The sequence below is a fragment of the Eucyclogobius newberryi genome, unplaced genomic scaffold, assembly GCF_026437365.1.
Source record: "Eucyclogobius newberryi isolate DKJ021-1_F unplaced genomic scaffold, fEucNew1.0.hap1 SCAF_4, whole genome shotgun sequence".
Classification (NCBI taxonomy): domain Eukaryota; kingdom Metazoa; phylum Chordata; class Actinopteri; order Gobiiformes; family Gobiidae; genus Eucyclogobius; species Eucyclogobius newberryi.
This window is the reverse complement of record NW_027316056.1, coordinates 20,106,027-20,129,326: the sequence shown is the minus strand read 5'-3', so window position 1 is coordinate 20,129,326 and position 23,300 is coordinate 20,106,027. Positions and strand designations below refer to the sequence as shown.

General features: G+C 43.6%; 4 protein-coding genes across 4 annotated transcripts in view; 2 read left to right on the top strand and 2 right to left on the bottom strand.

Moving 5' to 3' along the window:
• The window catches only part of mcrip2 (MAPK regulated corepressor interacting protein 2), a 43,279-nt gene extending 20,003 nt beyond the window's left edge, over positions 1 to 23,276 (top strand). Inside the window, exons 2-6 of the mRNA XM_072462391.1 lie at positions 13,682 to 13,780; positions 13,916 to 13,985; positions 18,485 to 18,618; positions 19,562 to 19,663; positions 22,927 to 23,276. Of these exons, the coding sequence (XP_072318492.1) occupies positions 13,726 to 13,780; positions 13,916 to 13,985; positions 18,485 to 18,618; positions 19,562 to 19,663; positions 22,927 to 22,997 (432 nt within the window). The 5' untranslated portion in view covers positions 13,682 to 13,725 and the 3' untranslated portion in view covers positions 22,998 to 23,276. The remainder of the gene's footprint in view (positions 1 to 13,681; positions 13,781 to 13,915; positions 13,986 to 18,484; positions 18,619 to 19,561; positions 19,664 to 22,926) is intronic.
• Positions 1 to 23,300, bottom strand: part of crebbpa (CREB binding protein a) — a 347,948-nt gene that overhangs the window by 277,841 nt on the left and 46,807 nt on the right. The gene's annotated exons all lie outside the window — the stretch shown is intronic.
• On the bottom strand, positions 2,517 to 3,215 carry tmem186 (transmembrane protein 186). The gene has a single exon (XM_072462388.1). It carries the CDS (start codon positions 3,206 to 3,208, stop codon positions 2,558 to 2,560), a length of 651 nt encoding a protein of 216 aa, XP_072318489.1. The 5' UTR covers positions 3,209 to 3,215; the 3' UTR covers positions 2,517 to 2,557.
• Positions 4,545 to 8,785, top strand: LOC140377088 (glycerophosphodiester phosphodiesterase 1-like). The gene is made up of 6 exons (XM_072462384.1): positions 4,545 to 4,850; positions 5,570 to 5,745; positions 5,901 to 6,006; positions 6,327 to 6,419; positions 6,989 to 7,200; positions 8,458 to 8,785. The coding sequence occupies exons 1-6, from the start codon at positions 4,581 to 4,583 to the stop codon at positions 8,603 to 8,605; spliced, it is 1,005 nt and encodes a 334-aa protein (XP_072318485.1). The 5' UTR covers positions 4,545 to 4,580; the 3' UTR covers positions 8,606 to 8,785.

Here is a 23,300-nt window from a genome sequence, read left to right as displayed (position 1 = left end):
CGCGTTAGGTTCATTCTAAGCATACACACGCCAATTGTTACCTGTTTTGTCACGAAGCTGCGCTCCGCCGATGCGTCGCGTTGGGTCAAAACCGAGCCAGGACTTCCTGGAAGTTTAAATGGGCGTTGTTCGCGCCGTGGTACTGACCATGTGACACCGGGTATTTTATGTGTTTATATTGCTTTATTTTGAACATGTGTATATAATTAATGATGTATTATCTTGTAGGAAGAGGCCACAACAGTTTATTGTCAGTTTATTTGGGATTTGAATTATCTAGTTATTTTGCTCAGTGGGAGGGGCAAGTGAGGAATAAAGGTGAGCCGCTCTTGGCTGGGAGGAGTCTGTCTCCAACAACAGTGAAGGTAACAGTGTGCGCAGAGAGAGTAAAAGACAGAGAGTGAAAAGAGAGAACGAGTTAAAGTTGAACTCATAGTTGGAACTCTGTAAATATATGTTTTGGGATTTTTGGACCTTTTTGCTCACTGTATATATTTTTGCACTGTTGCACTATTTTTGCACTTCGGTTTTGGCACAATAAATCCACCTGAGCACTTGAAATCTGACTTCGCCATTGTTTTGAGAGAGAGCCCCGCTACACTCTACATTAGGGTTGTCACGAAATCAAAGTTCAGCGTTACGATTATTGTGAGAAAAACATCACGATTTATTGATTATTCACTAGTATTGAAACATGGAAATCTTTCATTTTTCATTTTCTTTCATTCCCGTGGTCTAACTTGTTACTGTTCCTAGAGTTTGTGAACGGTTTTGCAGAAATTAACTTTCAGAAAGACAAAATGAAGTTAAATGTGACAAAAACAGGCGGATAAAATACAATTCTCTACTTTTAGGACTATATAATGAACAAAAATACTTACTTTTGCTTCCAAAAAGGATATATATATATTTTTTTGTTCTTACGATTTAATTGTGACATGAATAATCATAATTATCAATTAACCTAATATCTTGACATCCCTGCTATACATTTAGGGCTTCTGATCGAGAGGTCTACAGCCAATCCTCAGTAAAATCATGTGTTTTGGAGCAGAGTTCAGACTTTAAAGGAACTAAATAGAGATTTGTATTATGTTACATCTTCCGCACAAACAGGCTGAAACAAAAAAGTCATACTTTTTTTTTTTTAAATACACACTTGTATATTGTAACTTAAATACTTTAAATGGTATGATCATGCAGTCATTTCATCATAATATAATCAACATCTGTAAAATATCATATTCTTGAAAGTTTTAATTGAATTTATTGTAGAAAAAGATTCAAAAGTCGTTTTTTTTTTTTAAATAAAACAACCCAAAAAACAAAAAGAACACAAGTCCAGATGACTACAACTGAATCTTTTTCCACAATGGAACACTCCAGGACAAATGAGGGATTACACCGACATCTTAATTGAATGTAATAATATTTTTGTCTCGAATCCAACCACTTGCAGGTGGATACATAACAATATCCAAATCTCTCTGTACTATATTATCATGATACGCATTTCACTGTAGAATATTTATTATATGATCTTATTTTTCCTTATTGTCTTGACAAGCCTTTGATGTGAATCAGAATCAGAATCAGAAAGGGATTTATTGCCATTGTTAAGGAACAGGATTCAAAAACCAGGAACTTGCTTTGGTATTAAAGTGCAACATACAACAATCAATAATAAAAGTTTAAAAAATTCACAAAGGGGGCATGCATAAAGCATTTGGATTAAAAATGCTTATTTATTGCCATACAATAATAGGCCTTGAACTTTCTGCTCTTTGTCTCATCATTTACAGTATATACTATATTTCTACTATGTTGTACCAGGGAGACCACCTCAAATTCTAGAAAAAAAAAGGACAAGCTGTTGAATGTGGTGGGACGTGGATAATACAACAATAACACGTATGATTATTATTTTAAAACTACTCAAATCATGGTAATATTATATTATAATCTTCTAATTTACAGCTGTAACCCAGTGGTAACATGTAATACTGGAGTTCAAACAGTGAAACTAATTGGGATGTAACATAGAAATTAAATTGTGTCCTAACTCATAAAACAAAATACATATAAAACAATCAAGCATGATCGTGGTCAAATATGATTTATTTGACCCCGGTTTACTGATAATACTTTGTTTGTTACAATAAAACACTGCATTTAAGTATGTCGGTGTAATCCCTCATTCGTCCAGGCGTGTTCCATAGTAGAAAAAGCTTCAGTTGTAGTCATCTGGACTCAGTTTGAAAAAATAGACGTTTCGACTCTCATCCAAGAGTCATTGTCAACTTGACAATGACTCTTGGATGAAAGTCGAAACGTCTATTTTTTCAAACTGAGTCCAGATGACTACAACTGAAGCTTTTTCTACCACTGCATTTAAGCAAAAAAAAGCTTTTGTGACAGCCCACAATATGATTTTGGTTGTTGTCACATACAGATTGCGGGGTTTTACACAAGATTATTCACCAAATATTCAATTAAAAATATATTATAATTATAATACATTAGTTGAACATGTTTTTAAATAAAGCAAAAACGATTATCATTTCAAGCTTCCAAACACTTTCTCAAATCCATCCGGGTCAACGATACGTCCATAATAAGTGGAAAAGTAAAACGTCTCTGGACTGCTGTACGTCTTCAGTTTGAGTATTGTCTCGCTAGTGGAGTCTCCGGTATCCGCGATGGTCATGATGTCCGACACGGGGAGGAACAGGTCACTGCGCTTCCCCCAAAACGTCAGATGGGAAACTTTAAGTGTGGTCTGCGAGGCGTCTAGATACATCATCCCAACCACTCTTCTGAAGAAGTAACTGGCCGCGTACAACATCACGCCGGCAAAACCAGCAATTCCCGTAGAGTAACCGACGAGGAACAGAGACAAATCTCCCTGGAGGTAGAGGTAGTAGACCGGGGGTAAGATGACAACAGTGAGTCCAGTCTGGAGCAGCTTGAGCCTGGACACCGCCCTGAGAAGCGTAATTTGTGGCAGCCTGTAGATCACCGTGTACGACTGTGAGGAGTGAGCCGAGTATTTGGCTGTGAGTCGACTCGGTGACGGTGTCGGGGGGGTGTTTTTCTGAGCGAGTGAAAAACCACGGACACCACAGCACATCGAGGCTGGGACGGCGCAGGGGCCTCGGGTGCAGGTCAGCAGGTGGGATGACAGCCTTTTGGGCATCAGCGACTTCATCTGAAAACACGGGTACAAGGGCAAAAGACATGGAAGCGGATACCAATCGAGTAACGTTCATGTACAAACTCCATACACATACACAACATCTCACACTAACCGACTTGAATAACCTCACATCATGTCAGTCACCATTCTTGTTTTTCTATTCACAAAATTTACTGCATCTCACACCCTAAATAGATTTCATATTTCCTATATTTTATTCTACTTATACTGTAGGCCTACCTATACAAATGTGTAAATTTGCGCTTTATTTTGGTTCAGCGAATTATTTATTGAATTATTTTTGCTCTTTGTCATGATATTGTAAAGCCTGAGCTACTGTGTCCAAGTCATTTCCCTTGAGGATCAATATAGTTGATCCAAGTCAGTCAAAAAAAGCTGTGGCATGCAGGAAAACTATTACAGTCCCAGCTTTAGAGTCATACTAGACTAATTCTAGTTCTCATTTCACACATTTTGTGCCAGAAAGCTGACAATAAAATGATATAAGCATGGAATTTGAGTTAACTTTCTGAGTACAAATCTCTAATGTCAGCAATAAATGACGAACTAAACCAATACATATCAACTCCACAGATAACAAAATGTAAAGGGGGAATAGTCTTACCATCTCCAACAGCATAAAAGACTTATACACATTGAAACAAGATCATGAACACAAAATCTCGCAGAAGCTGGCATGCCCACTTTGACCCGGAAGTATAACAAGGTTAATTCAGACCTTCAGACGCAAGCGCGTGGGTTTGTTTTAGCCCATGGTTTTAGCGCCATCGTGTGGTTGAAGCTCTAAAAAAACATTTCCAATTAAATGAAACAGAAGGACAGAGCCGATTTATCTTATGAATTTGCATTTTGAACACCTTACTCCGGTACAGCCATGGTGTTTTGCAATAACAGCATGAAGCAACAGTGTTTGCTCAGCGGTTTTAACTTCTGTTTTTCACACGCGCCTTCATCCAGATGTGTCAAAGTAGCAATATCAACGTCAAGAAGGACGGTAACGCAACCTGTATTTGAACGAAGCATTTTGTCAAAAGAAATGTATATAGCTGCCAGTTTTTCATTCAGTTTGAATGTTTTCTGATTGTGTTCAAACAAATATTTTTTACTTACCTGTCACGCGAATGATTCTCTCAACTAAAACACAATTTATTGAAAAACAGTAACAATAAATGAATAATCGCATAATGTTTTATTTATTGATTTATTTAATTGTTATCTTACTTTAAAGTGCTTCCGTGTGAGCAGTGTGTTGTAACTCGGATCTTTATCAGACATGGCCTGTATACTGCTCTCGGAGAGGTTGTGCTTTCACATGGGACCGTAACATCGCCGTGGTCTGGTGTCGCTTGCAGCCGCGGTGACCATGCTGCAGCTGGGGGATGAAGTGACCCTGTACTCGGTCATCTTCGTTGTGGTCCTGCTCGGGACTCGCAGCCCGGTGTGGACCTCGGCGATCACGGTGTCTGTGTACGTCTTTATGGCGGTGTTCCGGTTCCCGCAGATGCCTGTTGACCGGGCCAAGCAGGTTCTGCACCCGGCCTGGGGCGCGTTTGGCACGGGGAAGGTGTCGGCCATCGCGCACCGGGGAGGAGGACACGACGCGCCCGAGAACACCATCGCCGCGATAAGAGAGGTGCGTGTTTGTGTCTGTGAATAAACTAGACATCAGCCAATGACAGTGGCGTTGGAGCTCAGGTTGTAAACATGCAGAGGTGGATAGAACAGTAAGAGTTACTTCAATATTATTCAAGCAAAAGTACAAAGTAGTAGTCCTAGATATTGTAGAAATATATTGAACAAAGACAACATTAGTCGATCTCTACTTCAGACTAAATCTTTCTCAAGTATGAGTACAGTAAAAGTATGGTGTCATAAATGTAGCCTACTCCCAACAAGTACAATTCTATTAAAAAGTTACTGTAACTGAGTAAAAGCGTTGGCGTTTTATGGTTGTTAAATATTACCCATCATTGTATAAATGCTTATTTATTGCCATACAATAATAGGCCTTGAACTTTCTGCTCTTTATCTGCTAATCATTTACAGTATGTAACTACATTTCTACTATTGAATTCTAGAAAAAGAGGGACAAGTTGTTGAATGTGGTGGGACATGGATAATAACTCATTAATATAATGACAACAATAACACATAAGATTGTTATTTTAATCAATCGGGAAAGAACAGCCCAGAATGTCTGTATAGCCAAACAGTTTTCTCATGGGGCATCCATGTGTGGGATATTCTCTAAATAAGTGTGGCGAGGGCCTGAGGACAAACAGAGGGACAGGTGGTCACTATAGTTGTACCTCCATGTGCAGTACCCACTAGAGTGATTTTGTGTCTGCCCAGGCCAGTCAGAACGGTGCAACAGGGGTGGAGTTGGACTTGGAGTTTTCGGCCGACGGTGTCCCCATCCTGATGCATGACGACACTGTGGACCGGACCACCAACGGGTCGGGACCACTCACAAAGAGCAGCTTCTCTGATCTAAGGAAGCTCGATGCAGCGGCTAAACACAGACTCAGGTGAAGGGAGAGTTAAATACATAGTCTAATCAAAATGGAAAACATGCATATCAGACTTATTACTGTGTCCCATTAGGTCACAGTTCATATTCCTTCTCTCTTTACTGTTAAATGCTCTTCAGACAAATTGAAATGTTGTGTTTTGCTTCTCAAAGGAGCAAGTTTTCTGGAGAGAAGGTCCCGACTCTTGAGGAAGCTGTTGAAGAGTGCATCAGACTTCAGCTCACTGTTTACTTTGATGTCAAAGGACATCCTGAAGAGGTCTGTACTGCACCCTTTTCATTCATTTAATCTGCATCTTTGTTTTGAGGACAGATGTAAAGAGCATGTGTCACCTGTCGATGATACTGAATTACTCTGATCCCCTAACCACACACATTGAACAATTGTTAAAATGCACAATGGACTTTTATCTCTTCTATTTTATCTGCTCAGTTTGTGTGTCTGAGGTCTGGGTTTAGGTTTTGTTTTATCGTTCTGTTGTATTTGTGAGTTTAGGACCCAGTGGGGCGTCCAGCTGTAGCAAAGATCATAAACAAAACAAGTTCCAAACATTTAGCTGTTTCTCTTTTCTCTCACAGGCCGCTGCTGCTCTAAAAGCTTTGTATAAGAAGAACCCCGTCCTGTACAACAGCAGCATTGTCTGCTCCTTTGAGCCCAAAGTTATCTACAGGGTAAATGTATTTGTTAAACCTCAAAACTATTCATTATTCATTAGGAAAAGTTCAATATTAAAAAATATGCTGATACACTGCATGAAATTAATATTTAGAAAAGAATACATGAATTTAATTCAGAATATGAATCTTAATTTGTGTAGTTTTGACTAGTTAAGATTTACTATTTCTATTTCTAACTATTATTTCTCATTTCCAGCTAAATTATTTGCCAGTGTTTCAGAAAATTAGATTTGATTTATTATCAAATAAATGTTCTTATTCCAAGCTAAATTACTTTGTAACCAGTCAGAAATGTCAGAAATATTTTGTCACGTAATACAAAACTACTCAAATGAAGATAATATTATATAATAATATTCTGAATCAAACTTACGGCTGTGGTAACATGTAATACTGGTGTTCAAACAGTAAAACTTTGTGATGTAATCTAGATATTAAATTGTGTCCTAACTCAAAAAACAAAACGCATACAAAACAATACAAGTGCATGATCGTGGTCAAATATGATATATTTGTCACTGTTTTACTGATCATGTTTTTTCTGTCTGAATGAACTGTCACAGATGAGACAGAGTGATCCTGAGGTAGTCACAGCTCTCACTCACCGCCCCTGGAGCCTGAGTCTCCTTGGGGACGGGGCTCCAAGGTTCTCGTCTCCATGGAAACACTACTGGATGACCCTGTTGGACGTGGCGTTGGACTGGGCCCAGCATCACGTGCTCTGGAGGCTTTGTGGCATCTCAGCTTTTCTCATTCAGAAGAACTTTGTATCTCAGTGAGTGGATGAAATATACACTTAACCATTGTTAAAGTTAGGGCTGGGTAATGGACAATTTTTCGGCGATTTGAGAACGCAGGCGGAAGTGCGCATGCGCACTCCCCCGTGCGGACTGATACAACACACACGTGCGTCTGTTTATTAGCGCAACGGAGCGCATCGCACACACTTAGGCATGCGGAAACATGGGGACGAGCCTGACGCGGCTGCAGGTGAGCGGTAGGTGCGTTTTCTGATTGATACGAGGCAGGACAAATGATTTATCCACGCCACGAGGAAATATGATAAAAAATCTTCCATACCACCTTTAAAACAAAAACTCAATTTCTCCCATGTAAGTCATTCCTTTAGTGACAGAAGTTTGCTGTGGACCTCTTCATGACAGAAGAAGTGTCTGAATAAATCTTAACTAAAATGTTAATTTCACAGTCCTAGTCCTGGGCTTTTTCTTTGTTCGTGGATTTGCACTGTTTTATCAACAATTACTATTTTTATATATATATTATTATATATATTATTATTATTATATTATTTAATCAGGGGTGTCAAACTCATTTTGGGTCGCGGACCGAACATCATGTAAAACAATAAAACTTTATATAGCTTTATATAGCCTAATAATAGTTAGTTAATAATAAGCAGCAGGAACACGAATTTGATATCATGGACCTGTTGCTGCACTAACTCAATATGAGCTCACTATTTTTATAGTTTAAGTTTGACTTAGTGACAAATGATTCATGTGGTGAATGAAATGTGTGCATTGTGCTTGTGTTCACAGTCACATTCGTGGACACAGTCATGTTAAGACTTCATTACACTTTGACCTGTGTTTTTACCTGTGACTCCTGATCAGTCCAGGTTTTACACTGGTTTGGATGTTTTCCTCACAGAAGTTTGTTTTCTTGTTGTTAGCTCCACATTAGCGCCGCTTTTAGCACAGCTCTAACGTCCACAAAACCGTCTCCTTTCCCCGCTCAGATCTCTGCTCAAGTCTAGTATAGTGCGCGATGCGGCACATGCTCCAGCAGCACACACTGAGCAGCGCGGGGGAGGGGCGGCTGCTATATATCTATTGGAAATTAATAAATATAAATTAGAAATATTTCGAGGGGCGAATTAAAATGTCTGGGGGGGTAAATGCTTATGTTTGACACCCATGATTTAAATCTATGTTAATTTAATATAGGAAATGCATTTACCAAGGAGTTTATTGATGTATTAAATGTGTTACTATGTTGTGTTTGTCTCCAGGGAGTATGTGCAGTACTGGGCCCACAGAGGAGTGGAAGTGGTGGCCTGGACAGTCAACACCAAAGTGGAAAAGGAATATTACCAAGACGTTCTGCAAGTCAATTACATAACGGACAGTCTGGTTGAGGACTGTGAACAACACTACTGACCACTACAAGTATTACTCAGTTTTTACTTCCATTTGATTAGGTAAAAGCGATGGACACTTGTTTTTGTAGAGATTATTACTATTATTAAAATCAAGGTTATGCTCATTGTTTGTACTAAGACATAATCTGTAATAGAAAGTAAACATGCATCGATTGTAATGTACTGTATCTAAAAACTCAGGAGAGCTACAGTGAGGAAAATATGTATTTGAACAGCCTGCGATTTTAAAGTTGTCCCTTAGAAATTATGGAGGGGTCTGAAATTTTGATCGTAGGTGCTGTTCAACTGTGACACACAGAATCTTAAAAGAAAAATCCGGAAATCACATTGTATAATTTTTAAATAAGTAATTAGTATATTATTGCTGCAAATAAGTATTTGAACACCTTCCAATCAGCAAGAATTCTGGCTCTCAAAAACATGTTAGTCTGTCTTTAAAAAGTCCACCTCTTCTCCACTTGTCCACCTGTCCACCCCAAAATCAGTCAGACTTCAACTACTGCCATGAGCAAGACCAGACAGCTGTCAAAAGACACCAGAGACAACATTGTAGACCTCCACAAGACTGGAAAGGGCTAATTGCTTGATGATAAAAGATCAACTGTTGAAGCAATCGTTAGAAAATGGAAAAGGCTAAAGATGACTGTCAATTTCCCTTGGGCTGGGGCTCCATGCTAGATCTCACCTTGTGGGGTTTCAATTATAATAAGAAAGGTGAGGAATCAGTCCAGAATTACATGGGAGGAGCTGGTCAATGACGTGAAGAGAGCTGGGACCACAGTTTCAAAGGTCACTATTGGTAATACAATATGCCGTCATGGTTTGAAATCATGCATCGCACAGAAGGTTCCCCTGCTTAAGTCAGCACATGTCCAGGCCTATCTGAAATTTGCCAATGACCATCTGGATGATCCAGAGGAGTCATGGGAGAAATTAATGTGGTCAAATAAGACTAAAATAGAACCTTTTGGTATAAACTCCTCTCGCTTTGTTTGGAGGAAGAAGAACACCATCCCTACTGTGAAGCATGGGGGTAGAAACATCATGCTTTGGGGGTAGAAACATCATGCTTTGGGGGTAGAAACATCCTGCTTTGGGGGTAGAAACATCATGCTTTACATCATGCTTTGGGGGTAGAAACATCATGCTTTACATCATGCTTTGGGGGTAGAAACATCATGCTTTACATCATGCTTTGGAGGTAGAAACATCATGCTTTGGGGGTAGAAACATCATGCTTTGGGGGTAGAAACATCATGCTTTGGGGGTAGAAACATCATGCTTTGGGGGTAGAAACATCATGCTTTGGGGGTAGAAACATCCTGCTTTGGGGGTAGAAACATCATGCTTTGGGGGTAGAAACATCATGCTTTGGGGGTAGAAACATCATGCTTTGGGGGTAGAAACATCATGCTTTGGGGGTAGAAACATCATGCTTTGGGGGTAGAAACATCATGCTTTGGGGGTAGAAACATCATGCTTTGGGGGTAGAAACATCATGCTTTGGGGGTGCTTTTCTGCACAGGGGACAGGACGACTGCACTGTATTAAGGAGAGAATGGATGGGGCCATGTATTGTGAGATTTTGGACAACCTCCTTCCATCAGTCAGAGCATTGAAGATGGGTCGTAGTTGAATCTTCCAACATGACAATGACCTGAAGCACACAGCCAGGAAAAGCGGCTCTGTAAGAAGCATATCAAGAATCTGCAGTGGCCAAGCCAGTCTCCAGACCTAAATCTAATAGAACATCTTTGGAACGAGCTGAAACTGTGTGGCACAGCAACAGCTCTGAAACCTGACAGATCTAGAGAAGATCTGTGTGATGGAGAGGGCCAAAATCCTTGGTCAAGAACGACAGGAAACGTTTTGACCTCTGTAATTGTAACTAAGGCATCTGTGCCTTTGTGTTTATTTCAGGTGTTTAAATACTTATTTTATGCAATAACATAAAATAAATAAATAATAAATAAAATAAAATAATAAAATAAAGAATAAATTATTCAAAAATCATATAATTTAACAGTGGAAATGCACCTACGATGAAGATTTCAGACCCGTCCATAATTTCTTAGTGGGAGAACTCACAAAATGTTCAAACACTTACTTCCCTAACTTGTTCGCACACTATTGTATACTATTGTATTACTCTACATTAGGGAAGTTACAATGTTCTATTTTTGTGTTACAATTACTGTGAGAAAAACATCACAATTTAAGGATTATTCTGGAGTATTGAGACTGTGACTAAACAACAGTCCTTCCAGTGGTTTAATATTCCTTAAGTTTGTGACCGGCTTAATGAAAGTGAACTGTCAAAAAAAAGTAAAACCTGACAAAAACACATAAAATAAATTCTCTACATTTAGGACTATATTTTGAATAAAAAAATACTTAATTTTGCTTCTAAAACTGTCACGATGATTATTTTTTGTAAAAAATTATCGATTATCCTAATAATTATTGATAAACCTAATAATCTTGACATTCCTGCTGTACATTTAGGGCTTCTGATCGAGAGTTCTACAGCCAATCCTCCTGTGCTTACTGACCGGGGTTCGGTAAGGACGCCTAAGAATTTCTGCCTAGGGCCCCCACACTCCCTAGAATCGCCCCTGCTTAGAGGAGCAGAGAACGTGTGAATATAACACAGAGGCTGCTCCTCCTGTCTCCGGGCGGCTGTGGCACGGAGCACGGCTGGTGTTTGAGCCCATGATGCACTACAGCTGCACCATGGAGAAAGTAAAGGGTTTATCCAACTGTCAGTGAATGATGCGTAACAGGAAAAGTGCTGCTAAACGGCAGTGTCTTGTCTTGTAATCAACACACGTAAGACATAATTTTAAAGACCAGGAAACACTTTAACATCTATTTCAGGCTTTTATGTAGTTCTAAACTGTCAACTCATCCAAGCCCGTTCTTTTGCGTCCTGACCGTGGTGCTGAAAGTGAACTGCTCACGTCACTTTGAATCGGCGCCTAAACTACGACTTTTTTCTCATTAATTAAGGAGTTTTTTCTCATTAATTCATGACTTTTATTCTCATTAATTAATGACTTTTATTCTCGTTATTTAATGACTTTTTTCTCGTTATTTAATGAGTTTAATGTCGTTAATTTACGACTTTTTTCTCATTGATTAACGTCTTTTTTTCTCATGAATTAATTAATTTATTCTCGTAGTGCAGCGCATTTTTTTTTTTTCTTTGTTGGCCCTTATACTCCGTCGTAATTCAGGCAATTAACACTGAAATAAATTTTATTTAAGACAAAAAAAAACATTTAAAAAGTGACTGATTAATATGAGAAAGAAACTGCACACTGAGAAATATGTTTTTATGTTTTTACAAACAGGCTATATATACAAATAAATATATACAATATACAAAGCAATACTGGGTTTAATATTTAACATTTAATATTGTAACTTAAATACTTTAAATGACATGATCATGTAGTCATTTCATCATGATTGTAAATTGTTTATGTCCAGATCAAATCTATTTAATTTTATGTTTAAATTCTATATTTTTATGAATTCCCTTTCCCCCCCAAATAGCTCTTGCTATTATAAATATTATTCCTTGTTGTATGTTGCACCTTAATGCCAAAGTAAGTTCTTAGATTTTGAATCCTGTTCCTTGACAATGCCAATAAACCGTTCTGATTCTTTGTAGATTTGTAAAATCTCATTCTTGAAATTCTTGAAAGATTTAATTCTAATAAAATTGTTGTCTTGAATCCAACCACTTGCATAACAACAAACAAATCTCTCTGTACTATATTATCATGATATGCATTTGACCGTATATTTAATAATATACTAATATTTATTTGTATATTATTTTTCCTTATTGCCTTGACAAGCCTTTGACGTGAATCATCACTGTCATATTCCAAATAATTACCAATAAAATGCAATTTAAAAAAATAAATAAAAATAAAAGCTTTTAATCTGAAATATTGTGACAGTCAACAATATGATTTTGGTTATCACATACAGATTGTGGGGTTTTACACATGAATCCATCAAGAAACAAATTACGAGTGACTTTTTGGCACTATAAAAGTTAAGCCTATTAAGAGTGCATAGTGTTTGGCCCCTGTGGTTGACCTACATAGTACAGTTAAAGTGTCGGGATCACTGGGATAAGCCTGTCTGAGTCGCTCCTTATCACCTGTTTGCCTACATTACCATTAAATATTAAGACTGCGCTTTTCTTTCATCATTTGATCTTCTCATTGCCTCCAGCCTCTGAAACAGGCTTATCTATGGTCTTAGCTTTAATGGGTGAAAGGTTGTTTGGGGGGCGTGTTAAGTGTCACTGAGGTCATACAGGCTTTGGGAGGGTGACCGGAAATTGAATCTACAAAATAAAAGGCCTCGTGGCACAATTCAGAGAGACTTTTGGTCCTTTTGTCAGGACCACGTCAGGAAAATGAAAGTGTCTTTTTTTCTGTCTTTGGCATATTTTGTATCTGTATCAATTCAAAATTAACGCAATAAATAAACACAATTTAAGTTAATTTGGTCTGACTCAAGTGTTTACGGAGTGTTTAGCGAGTGTGTTTTATGCTGAAAAGCTCTGCGGAAACGCACATGGACGCGACAACGGGCTTTACACGTCCCAAACGCGGTGCATTACGCGCTGATGTAAACATCCAAGTCTCCTTATAATCTGTCTGAGGAGAACAGCAGCGGCGCACACATCGTCCCGGAGCACACGCCGTCGTCCCGGAGCACACGCCGTCCCGGGAGCGCACAGGGTCACACTCACACGGGGCACGTTACGCAAACCTCGTCCTGCAGCATGTGGAGCCGCTGGGACTTTCTCCTTGGATGACCTCCACGACTTTTATTTGAACTCTTCCGCGCGGAGGGACACCCGCCGGTAAAAGCGGACGACTCCACCAAACACCCCCCGGTCAAGTCTCGAGCCGCTGTTTTCGCCGGACGCGTTGGGGACACGTCGTTACGTGGTTCGTGCGAGCGGCGAGGCGCACACCGTGCCGCAGACCGTGCCGCAGACTGTCGCGTCCCCGGGCCACGGCGGAGAGTCGCGCGGATCATTCAGGCTTTAGCGATAGGAATTAATTTTTCTATATTGCGGTTGTTCACATGATGTACACGATCACCAGAGGTCCCAGTAAACTTGTTACACAACGGAGGACAGGTGAGGGAGCCGCGCGCGCCTCTGTGCGTAATGATGTAACGTAACGACGTGTTGGCGCTACTTTTGTGGTATTTTCTCTGTGTTTTGATGTGACGCCTCGAGGACTTGACCGTGAATAAACGTGTGTTTTTAAAGGTCCCACGCAGCAGATCGAGAGCAAGTTCAGCGACTTGAAGCTCAAGCCCACGTCTTGGTTGACCTCAAAGTGAGTAACGTGTGCCAAGTGTCTCGGTTTGTCTTTTCTTGTGTTTTGGAAATGTTTTGACCAGTAAGCAGCGCCCTGGGCACTAAATACTCCACATACTCCATATACTATACAGACCATACTAATACTACTGTTCAAACCACGTGTGATAAGGATATGGGACTTTGAAAACGCCTCTTCCAAGACGCACTTGATATTATTATACTTGTTATTTCTGCACGAGCCAAGACTACATAAGTCATGTTGCAGACAGTTTTATTAAATGACGATGGTTCAGTTTTACCCATGCAGCTTTGATCTTAGAGGATTCAAAAACGTGTACTATTTTAAATAAATAAATTAATAAATAAAACCTGCAGCCAAAAGCCGTCCAAATCAAGCACTTGAATGCACTGGTTGCACTGGTCTGTCTTGCACTTGTCCCTCTTTTGGTTGTCCTTCCCTCGTCCCACTTATTTAGAGAATGTCCCACTTTTCACTGGTGTCACACAATTGTATAAAAAGTGAGATTTACTTAGAAAACCATCATATTTTTTTCCTTGCAAATAAATCCAGACCTTTTGGGTGTAACAGCTTTCATGGTTGTACAGTATTGACTCTTATTGACTGTTACGTACCGTGAAACCGATATTTATTATATATTATTATTGTGATGTTTGAGTTTACAGCTTTTTGACACAATCATTTCAGTTCAATTAAAACTAAAATCCATCCATCCATCCATCCATCCATCCATCCATCCATCTTCTGCCGCTTTATCCGGGGCCGGGTCGCGGGGGCAGCAGTCTGAGCAGGGACTCCCAGACTTCCTTCTCCCCAGACACTTCCTCTAACTCCTCCGGGGGGATCCCGAGGCGATCCCAGGCCAGCCGAGAGACATAGTCTCTCCAGCGTGTCCTGGGTCTTCCCCGGGGCCTCTTCCCGGTGGGACATGCCTGAAACACCTCCCGAGGGAGGCGCCCAGGAGGCATCCGGAACAGATGCCCGAGCCACCTCAGCTGGCTCCTCTCGACGTGGAGGAGCAGCGGCTCTACTCCGAGCTCCCCCCGTGTGGCCGAGCTCCTCACCTTATCTCTAAGGGAGCGCCCAGCCACCCGGCGGAGGAAACTCATTTCGACCGCTTGTATCCGCGATCTTGTTCTTTCGGTCACTACCCAAAGCTCATGACCATAGGTGAGGGTAGGAACGTAGACCGACCGGTAAATAGAGAGCTTTGCCTTTCTACTCAGCTCCCTCTTTACCACAACGGTCCGATGCAGCGACTGCATCACTGCAGCCGCTGCACCGATCCGCCTGTCGATCTCACGCTCCATCCTTCCCTCACTCGTGAACAAGACCCCGAGATACTTGAACTCCTCCACTTGGGGCAAGGACACCCCACCCACCTGGAGAGGGCAAGCCACCTTTTTCCGGTCGAGAACCATGGCCTCGGATTTGGAGGTGCTGATTCTCATCCCAGCCGCTTCACACTCGGCTGCAAACCGTCCCAGTGCATGTTGCAGGTCCGGGTTTGATGGAGCCATCAGGACAACATCGTCTGCAAACAGCAGAGATGAGATCCTGTGGTCCCCAAACCGGACACCCTCCGACCCCTGACTGCGCCTAGAAATTCTGTCCATAAAAATTATGAACAGAACCGGTGACACAGGGCAGCCCTGGCGGAGTCCAACATGCACTGGGAACAGGTCTGACTTACTGCCGGCAATGCGAACACAGCTCCTGCTCCGGTCATACAGGGACCGGACAGCCCTGAGCAAAGGGCCCCGGACCCCGTACTCCCGGAGCACCCCCCAAAGGACACCCCGAGGGACACGGTCAAAAGCCTTCTCCAGATCCACAAAGCACATGTGGACTGGTTGGGCAAACTCCCATGAACCCTCGAGCACCCGATGGAGGGTATAGAGCTGGTCCAGTGTTCCACGACCGGGACGAAAACCACTCTGCTCCTCCTGAATCCGAGGTTCGACTATCGGTCGGATTCTCCTCTCCAGTACCTTGGAATAGACCTTACCCGGGAGGCTGAGGAGTGTGATCCCTCTGTAGTTGGAACACACCCTCCGGTCCCCCTTCTTGAACAGAGGGACCACCACCCCGGTCTGCCAGTCCAGAGGCACGGTCCCCGAACGCCACGCGATGTTGCAGAGACGTGTCAACCAAGACAGTCCTACAACATCCAGATACTTTAGGTACTCAGGGCGGATCTCATCCACCCCCGGAGCCCTGCCACCGAGGAGTTTGCGGACAACCTCAGTGACTTCAGCTTGGGTGATGGATGAGCCAGCCTCCGAGTCCCCGGTCTCTACTTCCTCTTCAGAAGACGTGACTGAGGGATTAAGGAGATCCTCAAAGAATTCCTTCCACCGTCCGACGACATCCCCAGTCGAGGTCAGCAGGCCTCCACCCGCACCGTAAACGGTGTTTGTGAGACACTGCTTCCCCTTTCTGAGGCGCCGGACGGTTTGCCAGAATTTCTTTGGTGCCGACCGATAGTCCTCCTCCATGGCCTCCCCGAACTCCTCCCAGGCCCGGGTTTTTGCCTCTGCGACAGCACGAGCCGCGGCTCGCTTGGCCTGCCGATACCCGTCAGGACCTCCGGAGACCTACAAGCCAGAGTGGCCTGATAGGCCTCCTTCTTTAGTCTGACGGCATCCCTTACTTCCGGTGTCCACCACCGGGTTCGGGGGTTGCCGCCACGACAGGCACCGGAGACCTTGCGACCACAGCTCCGAGCAGCCGCATCAACAATGGAGGCGGAGAACATGGTCCACTCGGACTCAATGTCCCCAGCCTCCCCCGGGACATGGGAGAAGCTCTCCCGGAGGTGCGAGTTGAATACCCTACTGACAGAGGGCTCCACTAGACGTTCCCAACAGACCCTCACAATGCGCTTGGGTCTGCCAAGTCTGTCCGGCTTCCTCCTCCGCCAGCGGATCCAACTCACCACCAGGTGGTGATCGGTTGACAACTCTGCCCCTCTCTTCACCCGAGTGTCCAAGACACGCGGCCGGAGGTCTGATGACACGACAACTAAGTCGATCATTGACCTCCGGCCTAGGGTGTCCTGGTGCCACGTGCACTGATGGACACCCTTGTGCTTGAACATGGTGTTCGTTATGGACAATCCGTGGCTAGCACAGAAGTCCAATAACTGAACACCGCTCGGGTTCAGATCGGGGAAGCCGTTCTTCCCGATCACCCCTCTCCAGGTGTCACTGTCATTGCCCACGTGGGCGTTGAAGTCCCCCAGTAGAACAACGGAGTCCCCGGTCGGTGCACTGTCCAGTACCCCTCCCAAGGACTCCAAGAAGGCCGGGTACTCTGCACTGCTGTTCGGCCCGTAGGCCGCCACAACAGTGAGAGACCTGTCCCCCACCCGAAGGCGGAGGGACGCGACCCTCTCGTTCACCGGGGTAAACTCCAACACGTGGCGGCTGAGCTGAGGGGCTATCAGCAAGCCCACACCAGCCCGCCGCCTCTCCCCGCGGGCAACACCAGAGAAGTGGAGCGTCCAGCCCCTCTCGAGGAGATGGGTTCCAGAGCCCAAACTGTGCGTGGAGGTGAGGCCGACTATCTAGTCGGTATCGCTCAACCTCCCGCACAAGCTCGGGCTCTTTCCCCCCCAGCGAGGTGACATTCCATGTCCCCAGAGTTAGTCTCTGTGTCTGGAGATCTGGTCGCCGAGGCCCCTGCCGTCGACTGCCGCCCAGATCTCTCTGCACCGGCCCCTTATGGATCCTCCTGCGGGTGGTGGGCCCACGGGAGGGCGGCCCCACGTCGCTCTTTCGGGCTGTGCCCGGCCGGGCCCCGTGGGGTAAGACCCGGCCACCAGGCGCTCGCCATGGAGCACCCATCCCAGGCCTGGCTCCAGGATGGGGCCCCGGTGACGCCGATCCGGGCGACGTGAACTGCCTTGATTGTGTCGTCGTCATAAGAGGCTTCTGAACCGATCTTTGTCTGACCCGTCACCTAGGACCTGTTTGCCTTGGGAGACCCTACCAGGGGCATGAAGCCCCCGACAACATAGCTCCCGGGATCATTCGGGCACTCAAACCCCTCCACCACGTTAAGGTGTCGGTTCAAGGAGGAGTAAAACTAAAATGTTAATGCAAAATAAAAACACAAAACCAAGACAAAATCAGGGCAAATTTAGTTTATAAATTTAGTTTGTTGTGATATACTTGTACTTTATACTATACTTTGCGATATGTTGTGCGGCAGCACTTTGTCACATTTTGCTCTTCCAAGCTCTCTGTGTGTTTCACTTGATCTGAGAATCATTATGGTGGAAGTTATTGTAGTTTATTGCCGTCCTTCTGTGAAACTCCACATTCAATTTGTCCCTCTTGTTATAGACTAAGAGGTGGTCATCCTAGTCCTTGGCCCATTACCAACCTTTCTCCAAAACAAAATGATTAAAAGTTTCATCTCATGACACCGGACCTTCATACTATTAGATTATCCTACAGTTTGGTTAAAGCTGATGCTCCTTGTTTCTGCAGCTCTCCTCCTCCAAACATTGTGTTCCATCGCCTCAATGGGAAGCGTAACAATGGAGCTGCCCCTCTCAAGACGGACGGTCCGGCCGAAAGCTTCACTCCGGCACATGAAGAGAACGTCAAATTTGTGTTTGAAAGTGAGGCTGCTCACAAAGTACAATGAAAACATCCATAACTCTGTTTTGATACCAATGAAGATATTGTTCAATTTTGTCTCATTCAGGCCATAATTTTATTTATCATTTTCTTGTGGGGGTCTGTCACCTGCTTGGCTGCATGGAGTTGTTTTTGCTTTACCTGAAATGTTACACAGTATGGCATTAAACCTGTGCCTCTTCACTCAATGTGATGGAGAGACTCTGCGGAGAGGCGACCTCACTCTCACTTCATTTATTTATTGTTTCACAATACAAACCTCTGTATTTGAATAAATACAAGATGTATGTTTTAAGATGAATGACTTACTGTGGAGCATTCCATGCAAAGCAATAACATCTCCATGGAGACAAGCAGGTGACGTGGCAGACCCACACCACCAAAAAGTCACTTTAAAAGGAGGTTAAATGTGCTACAGTATCACTCAGGGTTATTTTCTCTGTAGTTGGATAAATGTGTTTCAGCAGCTGCTCAGATGCACAGCTCTTTTCATGCGTCTGGCCAAACATTTTGGCGTTTGATCCAGAGTTCTTTAGAGTTCTTTACAGATTCACAGTACTGTTACTGAATTGTACTGATTTAAAATTCATGCTGTAAATCTGTTAAATTCATCCAGTCGTCTGCTTAACACCAGTATTCTTGCCCACACGTGGATGAATGAGTTGCAAAGCAGAGTGGACTTGAAGCAGCCTTCTTTGTTGGTCTTGGGCTTCTGCCAGCGACAACTTTCTCTGTGCTGTCCTTATGTGATTCTCAAGCCTTGTTGTTTTAAGTAAATTTGATGTGAAGGAAGCAAATTAAAAGTAAAGTAAATCTACGTGTACAATACAAACTTCAACACAGGAGTTTATCAGCGAGTGTGCTGCAAGAGCATTTTTACTTACACCTTTTAGTTTTGTCTGAAATCATTTTATTTTCCTGCAGCATGGCAAGAAGTGGAGCAAAAACTTGAAAATGGTGCAGACGTGACAGATGGCAAAGGTCCTGTCCAGTACGCCGAGAAGACCCCGAGCACTGCAATGAAGAGTGAGTCCCCTTTGCACGTGTCGGGCAAAACTGAGGCTGTGGAGTGATATATCCAATACTGATCACCATAATTAGAGATCTTGTTTTATAGTTTGATTCTAATTTGTTGTTTTTCACAAGTTTTATTGGTCAGTCTCCGTCATTCTGAGTGAATGACAAGCCATTTTAACCAATCACAGTGAAGTGTAATTTCTCAGATAAAACTGATTGGGCATCTTACAGCTACAAAGATATGCATGAAATGTTTGCTTTAATGGAGCTCAACAGTCGTAGACTATTTTTAAAATATATTTGAGAAATGTGTACTTTTAAATTTTTTTTTTTTTTTTTTTTAAGGAAATTGGGAAAATTGATTAGAATTTTATATCCAGAACCCAAAAGGTTTACCAGAACTGCAGTATTAAATATCTTCCAACAATGTACTGAACAATATTAGTCCAGGAGCCAGACCCCTCTATTATTTTACCAGGCCTCATACTGCATTTATGAGTGTTTAAAAAGTGGTGCCTCATATATACAGTCTCATATACAGTGTCACATAATGTAAGAAAAGATCTGTTTGGCTCATTTTTATTGTACTTATTAAAACAACTGAGATCAAAACCACTTTTTCGAGGGTGACCTGGGTCAAGGTGGGAAAACTCGCAGTGCACAATTATAAAAAACACATTGACTATTCCAGACCAATATGCATCCGCTATACAGATTTGATTGCAAAGTACTCATTATTTGTTGCCTGCAGAACCTTGGTGGACAAATTGGACGTGTTTATTGGGACTGTTGAATGATTAGCAGATGTGTTTTGACTGTAACCAGAGGGCAACTGTTGTAATACTTTAATCTTTAAACGGCGTCGGTTCATACCTGTCTGCACCGGTCTAGAAAATGTCAAATCGGGCTCAGTTCAATCAAGGATAAAAGTCCATGGACAATATCTTTCTCCTCTAGAACCACCTCAGACTCTATCTAAACATATTACTCCTTAAAGTTGTGATTGACATTGACAAAATTCATATTTTCTTATGATCCCAATAAAAATCTATCTTGCAGTCCACCTTAAATGTATTAAAGCGCACCATGTCGAGGTTCTAGTATGGCCTTGTTTGAAAGATGACATTGCTAGTAGGGCTGTCAAAGGTATTACTACCAAGATACTAAACGAAAACTAGAATCTCATTTGAACAAGTATCAGTTCATTAAAATGTATAACAATCATAACTAGTATATGACCACATATCATATAAAAGGCAAGGCAAGTTTATTTGTCGAGCACAATTCGTAGTTAATTCAAATAGCTTCACACAACAGGAAAAAAATGCATTGAATTCACAAAACAGTTTAAGAAATAAAAGAAAAGTGCAAAGCAAATCATTAGTCATATGCACAGCTAAAAAAAAAAGTTTTTAGCTTAGATTTGAATTCTGATTCTTGACTCTGGGCACCAGCAGGAGGCCAGTCCATGTTTAGTCCTGACTCTGGCACCAGCAGGAGGCCGGTCCATGTTTAGTCCTGACTCTGGCACCAGCAGGAGGCCGGTCCATGTTTAGTCCTGACTCTGGCACCAGCAGGAGGCCGGTCCACGTTTAGTCCTGACTCTGGCACCAGCAGGAGGCCGGTCCACGTTTAGTCCTGACTCTGGCACCAGCAGGAGGCCGGTCCACATTTAGTCCTGACTCTGGCACCAGGAGGAGGCCGGTCCACGTTTAGTCCTGACTCTGGCACCAGCAGGAGGCCGGTCCATGTTTAGTCCTGACTGGCACCAGCAGGAGGCCGGTCCACGTTTAGTCCGGACTCTTATGGCACCAGCAGGAGGCCAGTCCATGTTTAGTCCTGACTCTGGCACCAGCAGGAGGCCGGTCCACATTTAGTCCTGACTGGCACCAGCAGGAGGCCGGTCCATGTTTAGTCCTGACTCTGGCACCAGCAGGAGGCCGGTCCACATTTAGTCCTGACTCTGGCACCAGGAGGAGGCCGGTCCACGTTTAGTCCTGACTCTGGCACCAGCAGGAGGCCGGTCCATGTTTAGTCCTGACTCTGGCACCAGCAGGAGGCCGGTCCACGTTTAGTCCTGACTCTGGCACCAGCAGGAGGCCGGTCCACGTTTAGTCCTGACTCTGGCACCAGCAGGAGGCCGGTCCACATTTAGTCCTGACTCTGGCACCAGCAGGAGGCCGGTACACGTTTAGTCCTGACTCTGGCACCAGCAGGAGGCCGGTCCACGTTTAGTCCTGACTCTGGCACCAGCAGGAGGCCGGTCCACGTTTAGTCCTGACTCTGGCACCAGCAGGAGGCCGGTCCACGTTTAGTCCTGACTCTGGCACCAGCAGGAGGCCGGTCCACGTTTAGTCCTGACTCTGGCACCAGCAGGAGGCCGGTCCACGTTTAGTCCTGACTCTGGCACCAGGAGGAGGCCGGTCCACGTTTAGTCCTGACTCTGGCACCAGCAGGAGGCCGGTCCACGTTTAGTCCTGACTCACGTTTAGTCCTGACTCTGGCACCAGCAGGAGGCCGGTCCACGTTTAGTCCTGACTCTGGCACCAGCAGGAGGCCGGTCCACGTTTAGTCCTGACTCTGGCACCAGCAGGAGGCCGGTCCACGTTTAGTCCTGACTCTGGCACCAGCAGGAGGCCGGTCCACGTTTAGTCCTGACTCTGGCACCAGCAGGAGGCCGGTCCACGTTTAGTCCTGACTCTGGCACCAGCAGGAGGCCGGTCCACGTTTAGTCCTGACTCTGGCACCAGCAGGAGGCCGGTCCACGTTTAGTCCTGACTCTGGCACCAGCAGGAGGCCGGTACACGTTTAGTCCTGACTCTGGCACCAGCAGGAGGCCGGTCCACGTTTAGTCCTGACTCTGGCACCAGCAGGAGGCCGGTCCACGTTTAGTCCTGACTCTGGCACCAGCAGGAGGCCGGTAGTATGTACTGAACATGATTTATATTTCAAACTTTACTTAACATTCTGCCTATTTGTCCCCAGTTTGACATTTTTGACAAGTTTATAATGTCACTTCCTGGTTGGACATTGGCAGCAAATAGAACAGATAATTCTACAACTGTTACCTAGCAACCATACTGAAAACAAGAGCTAAAATCCATATAAATCACACGCGTGTTTTGATTTGACAAACGATAACTCCTTTAGTTTGTTGAATGATTGTTCAAACTGGCAGAAAATGGTGGATAAATACCACCAAACTAGTCATAATTAGAAGAAGTGGAAAACTTTACAGTAATCTGATTTGTTGTGACCGCTGTCGATTCCAGATTTTGTGCCCATTGACCTGGAGGAATGGTGGGCCCAGCGCTTCCTGGCTAACATTGCTAACCTGTCCTGAGTGCACACGAGGTCTGTGTGCAGTGACGGTGGCCCCCGAGCTAAAGCTACAGTGGTCTTCATCACAGACGAGCGGCGGGCGTCTACGGGATGAATGTAGGAGTCTAATGAAGATGCAGGAGACGGGGCCAGCAGCACAAACTGCCTCTCCACTGAACTGATGTGCTGCGAAGCCCCGCTCAACTTGAATGATGTACTAACATGCCTCCTGTTTGCGCTGTATGCATTTCTTTGGATAAATATTTTGAAAAGCAAAATAGTAAAGTGTTTTTCAAGATTTTGTCTGAATCTTTCTTTTATGTCA